Raw genomic sequence first — 5,263 nt, 5'->3', positions numbered from 1 at the left:
GGGGGGGGAAGAAGGTGAGTCACTATTGGAGGCACCCAAGTGGAAGAGAAGATGGGGTGGGGAGGTGGACATGCCCCGAGGAGGTCAGGGAGGGACCAAGGAGCCACCAGGCTCATGGCGGGGACATCTGTCATCAGTTTGTTGTCATCTCCAGCCATGAGGTATCTCCTCTGGGACCAGGGAGCTGCGTCCTGGAGCCACCAGCCTCATGGGGGATATCAATCACCAGGTCATCTTCATCATCATACACATTACGTCTCCTTTGGGACACTGTCCTGGAGCCACCAGCCTCATGGGGGACATCAATCACCAGTTCATCTTCATCCCTATCCATGTTACATCTCCTTTGGGTCCTGGAGCCACGAGGCTCATGGTGGTCATTGATCATCAGCTTTAATTCGCCACCAGCCACGTTGCATCTCCTCTGGGACCAGGGAGCTGCATCCTGGAGCCACCAGCCTCACGGGGGAAATCAATCACCAGTTCATCTTCATCACCATACACGTTACATCTCCTTTGGGACACTGTCCTGGAGCCACCAGCCTCATGGGGGATATCAATCACCAGGTCATCTTCATCATCATACACATTACGTCTCCTTTGGGACACTGTCCTGGAGCCACCAGCCTCATGGGGGACATCAATCACCAGTTCATCTTCATCCCTATCCATGTTACATCTCCTTTGGGTCCTGGAGCCACGAGGCTCATGGTGGTCATTGATCATCAGCTTTAATTCGCCACCAGCCACGTTGCATCTCCTCTGGGACCAGGGAGCTGCATCCTGGAGCCACCAGCCTCACGGGGGAAATCAATCACCAGTTCATCTTCATCACCATACACGTTACATCTCCTTTGGGACACTGTCCTGGAGCCACCAGGCTCATGGTGATTGATCATCAGCTTTAATTCGTCATCAGCCACGTTGCATCTCCTCTGGGACTAGGGAGCTGCATCCTGGAGCCACCAGGCTCTTGGGGGAAATCAATCATCCCTCCTCATCCATGTTGCATCTCCTCTGGGTTCCTTGGTCCATCCCCAGCAGCTGGCACCAGAAATCGGGGACAGCCACCAGCTCCCACCTCACCCACCCAACCTCAACTGTTCTCCACAGTGGTCACCCATCCCTACCTCTCCTACCAGGATGAAGCCCTACCAACCTTCCTCCTCCCCGCCCCACCACCAAACCCCATCACTTGTCCCTGGTGGCCGCCCGGGCGTGGATCCGTGTGTGGCGGGCGAGGGAGGACTTGTTGCTGAAGCTCTTGCCGCAGTGGGGACAGGGGAAAGGTCTCTCCCCCGTGTGCGAGCGCTGGTGGACCGTCAGGTCAGCCAAGTACTTGAAGCTCTTGCCGCAGGCGCCGCAGGGGTAGGGCCGCTCCTCGGTGTGGCTGCGCCGGTGCATGGTGAGGTTGGACTGCTGGCTGAAGCGTTTGCCGCAGGCGGGACAGGGGTAGGGCCTCTCCCCCGTGTGCGAGCGTTGGTGCTTGTTGAGGTCTGAGGGGTTGGTGAAGGTCTTGCCGCAGGAGCCGCAGGCGTAGGGCCGCTCGCCCGTGTGGAGCCGCTGGTGGGTGGTGAGGGTGGAGAGGTGGCCGAAGCTCTTGCCGCAGGAGCCGCAGGCGTAGGGCCGCTCGCCCGTGTGGAGCCGCTGGTGGGTGGTGAGGGTGGAGAGGTGGCCGAAGCTCTTGCCGCAAGCCCCGCAGGCGTAGGGCTTCACCCCCGTGTGGGTCCTCTGGTGGGTCTTCAGGTGGGTCAACCGGCCGAAGCTCTTGCCGCACTCACTGCAGGGGTACGGACGGTCCTTCCCTGGTGCCGACAGCTCCCGTTTCACCCAGGGCTTCTCCAGGTTCTTGGTGTCCTCCATCGGGCCGGGCAGAGCCTGGGTGAGGGGCTGTGGGACAGTGGTGGCATCCCGTGGGATGTGTCGTCGGTGGGTCCCTCTCCGGGCAGGGGTCCTGGCCATTGGGACACTCTGGAGAGTCCTGGGTGGGCATGGGGGGTCCTGCTGTTGCAAAATGGACGCCTCTGGGTCTCTGCTCACCATGGTGGGACCTGCTTGGGGGGGAGGAGAAGATGCGTCACGAGTTGGTTCTCAATGGAAGACACAACCCTTGTTTTCAGAGCTCAACACCCTCCACCTCCTCCAGCGAAGGCAGAGATGGTCCAGCTCCCAGCATTGAGTGAAACCCCAAATCCACCCATGGATGGCCACCAGGCCATGCTGGGACAGGGATGAAGATGAGGCCACCTCAGCAGAGTGGCCCAGCTGGTCCAACAGGAAAGGACAGCTGCATGAGGACTTGGAGAGGAGCCCACCACACTCCAACCATCACCCTCCAAACACCAGAACTCCTTCAAGCAGCGTTTCCATTGTCATGAAGGAGCTGATGTTGGAGGAAGGGAGTAAGATTTTGGGGCTCATGGTTTCCAGAAGACAAATGGGGAGGACAAGAGCTCTCTATAGATACTCTTGACCTTTGCTCCAAGATCCTCATCCTTGTCCAGCTTCTCTGCAACTCAGAAGATGGCTGTCCACCAGCTCCCCCCACTGAAGTGGACAACTCGTGTCTCCCAGCCCTTCTTCTTGCTTCACATGGGCTTTAGAGCCCAAGAAGCCCTTTCTTCTCACACCCCAACGGGGCTCAAGGTCCACGGTGCCACCACCGCAGGAGTCTCCATCTGGCTCCTTCTTGGGGTCACATCTTTCTTCTTTCTCAATAACCCAAGAGTTTCCCCAGTGCCAGAACATCATTTTTGGTTCTTTTCCCCGCTTGGTTCTCACTCATCCTCCACCAAGAGTGAAACCCCCACCTTTTGGGTGCCACCATTGGAACAGTGACACCACAGGAGGACCAGATGGGGCCAAGCCCATGGTAGGAGACACCCCACCACCTCCAAGCTCCCCCAGCTCCTGCAGCAGCTTCGTCACCCCCGTTTTTTTGGAGGGGGTGGTGAAGGATCTCCTTCCTTCAACACAATACCCGGTTCCTGCAGGTGTCGCTCCTCTTCCTCGGGGACAACCTTCGTCTTGCCCCGGGCCACCTCCTCCTGCCAGCCAGCCCCGGGGGGCAGCTGGGGGGACTCCAAGGGAGGGTTCAGTGGGTCCCCCACCACTTCAGGGGCCTCAGTGTCCCCCAGGGCCACCTCCTCCACCTTCACCCGAACCGTCACCTGTGGGACCCATGGAAAAAGCAGGGGAGTAGGGTGCCTGGGAAGCCCAAGATCTGGGTGGGTGGGATGACTTGGGTGCCCGGGACCCCCAGGAGCTGGGGGGGGAATGGTTGGGTGTTGGGACCCCCAGGGGCTGTAAGGGGGGGAAATTCAGTGCCCAGAACCCCCAGGGCTTATAAGGGGGGGGATGCTTGGGTGCCTAGGACCCCCAAGGGCTATAAGGGCCGGGGGTTGGGGGGTGGGACCCCCAGGGGCTATAAGGGGCCGGGGGTTGGGTGCTGGGACCCCCAGGGGCTATAAGGGGGGGCCATTTGGGTGCTGGGACCCCCAGGGGCTATAAGGGGCTGGGGGTTGGGTGCTGGGCTGTAAGGGGGGGGGATGGTTGGGTGCATGAGACCCCAAGGGGTTATAAGAAGGGGGAATGGTTGGGTGCTGGGAGCCCCAATAGCTGTAAGAGGGGAGAATTGGGTGCCCAGGACCCCCATGGGCTATAAGGGGGGGCAGTTGGGTGCTGGGACCCCCAGTGGCTGTAAAGAGGGGGGGGGAACAGGGTACCAGAGACCCCCAAGGGCTATAAGGGGGGACAGTTAGGTGCTAGGACACCCAGAGGCTGTAAGAGGGGGAAACTGGGTGTTGAGACCCCCAGGGGCTCTAAGGGGGGGCATTTGGGTGCTGGGACCCCCAGGCGCTGCAAGAGGGGGAAATTGGGTGCCCAGGACCCCCAGGACTATAAGGGGGGATGGTTTGGTGCTGGGACCCCCAGGGGCTATAAGGGGCTGGGAGTTGGGTGATGGGACCCCCAAGGGCTATAAGGGACCAGGGGTTGGGTGGTAGGACCCCCAGGGGCTATAAGGGGCCGGGGGTTGGGTGGTGGGACCCCCAGGGGCTATAAGGGGGGGAGGAACTGGGTTCCTGAACCCCCTAGGTGTTATAAGGGGGGGCGGTTGGGTGCTGAGACCCTCAGGGGTTGCAAGAGGGGGGGAAGTTGGGTTCCTGAGACCCCCCAGGGCTGTAAGTAGGGAAGGGAATTGGGTGCTTGGGGGGGTCCGTGTTGTCCCCCCCCCCTCACCTGCTGCTCCCACACCTCCTCGCCTTCCTCCCCGCCTCCCAGCTGGAACCTCTCGGCCAAGGCCACCGCTTGGGCGCAGGACTGGGGGTGTCGCACCCAGACCCAGCTCTGGATCTCCTCGGGGAGGATGCTGAGGAACTGCTCCAGCACCAGCAGCTCCATGATCTGCTCCTTGCTCCTCACCTCGGGGCGCAGCCACCCCCGCGACAGCTCCCGCAGCCGCCGCCACACGTCCCGCGGCCCCGACGCCTCCTGGTACCGGAACTGACGGAACCGCAACCGCCGCAGCTCCGTACCCGCGCCCCCGCCGTGGCACGGAGGCACCCACCGGCGGCCCCGGGGACAACGGGGTGGCTCCGTCACCCCCTCCCAGGACCTCTCGGCCGAGGGACGGCAATGGCCCCGCTCCGAGGACATTGGGGACCCCTTGGTGGCATCCTGCTGGGGGCAAAGGTCTTGGCCCTGCTCTGAGGACATCGGGGACGTGTCCTCCTGTGGGGGAAGGGCCCGGGGAAGGCGGGGACCCTGCTCCAAGGATATTGGGGACCCCTCTGTGTCCTCCTTCTGTAGGCGAAGGGCTGGAGGACGGTGGCAGCCACACTCTGAGGACACTGGAGATGTGTCCTCCTGCGGGCGAAGGGCTGGGGGACGGCGGTGGCCACGCTCTGAGGACCCCTCTGTGTCCCCCTCCTGTGGGCAAAGGGCCAGGGGAAGGTGGGGACCCTGCTCCGAGGACATTAGGGACCCCTTGGTGTCATCCTGCTGGGGGCGAAGGGCTTGGGGATGGTGGTGGCCACGCTCCAAGGACAGGGTGGACCTCTTTGTGTCCTCCTCCTTTGGGCTAAAGGCTGGGGGACAGTGGTGGCCACGCTCCGAGGCCATCAGGGACTTCTCTGACTCCTGCTGGTGGCGAGGGGCCGGGCTCTGCAGGGAGGGGGGACAGAAGGACACAGCTTTGTCAAAGACCCCCCCCTTGCAGCCCACCCCCAACTTAAACCCCCCAGGACCATGTAATGTGTCCCCC

The 5,263-nt window shown here is 62.0% G+C and overlaps 1 protein-coding gene across 4 annotated transcripts; it reads right to left on the bottom strand.

The window, feature by feature from the left end:
* Window positions 1-197: 197 nt before the first annotated feature.
* On the bottom strand, window positions 198-5,235 carry MZF1 (myeloid zinc finger 1). 4 transcript variants are annotated; one of them, XM_014956925.1, is made up of 4 exons: window positions 4,240-5,235; window positions 2,981-3,170; window positions 1,619-2,054; window positions 198-1,534 (listed from the first exon to the last, which is right to left on the bottom strand). In XM_014956925.1, the coding sequence occupies exons 1-4, from the start codon at window positions 5,119-5,121 to the stop codon at window positions 1,192-1,194; spliced, it is 1,851 nt and encodes a 616-aa protein (XP_014812411.1). In that variant the 5' UTR covers window positions 5,122-5,235; the 3' UTR covers window positions 198-1,191. The 4 variants fall into 4 exon arrangements, with proteins under 4 accessions (XP_014812411.1, XP_014812412.1, XP_014812409.1 ...); XM_014956926.1 differs by having other exon boundaries at window positions 198-1,608; window positions 1,693-2,054; XM_014956923.1 differs by having other exon boundaries at window positions 198-2,054.
* Window positions 5,236-5,263: the final 28 nt, after the last annotated feature.

Source organism: Calidris pugnax, unplaced genomic scaffold, assembly GCF_001431845.1.
Source record: "Calidris pugnax isolate Ruff unplaced genomic scaffold, ASM143184v1 scaffold353, whole genome shotgun sequence".
NCBI classification, from domain to species: Eukaryota; Metazoa; Chordata; class Aves; order Charadriiformes; family Scolopacidae; genus Calidris; species Calidris pugnax.
Note: the sequence above shows the minus strand (reverse complement) of the source record. Positions and strands in the feature narration are given on the sequence as shown.

Bases quoted from the DNA above. Each gene is read 5' to 3' on its own strand.
- MZF1 (XM_014956923.1), bottom strand. From the start codon at position 5,121: ATGGCCTCGGAGCGTGGCCACCACTGTCCCCCAGCCTTTAGCCCAAAG. The intron at 3,171-4,239 runs GTGAGGGGGGGG...TGGGTCCCACAG, and splicing joins AGGAGGTGTGGGAGCAGCAG to GTGACGGTTCGGGTGAAGGT. The intron at 2,055-2,980 runs GTATTGTGTTGA...CTCCCCCCCAAG, and splicing joins GCGACACCTGCAGGAACCGG to CAGGTCCCACCATGGTGAGC.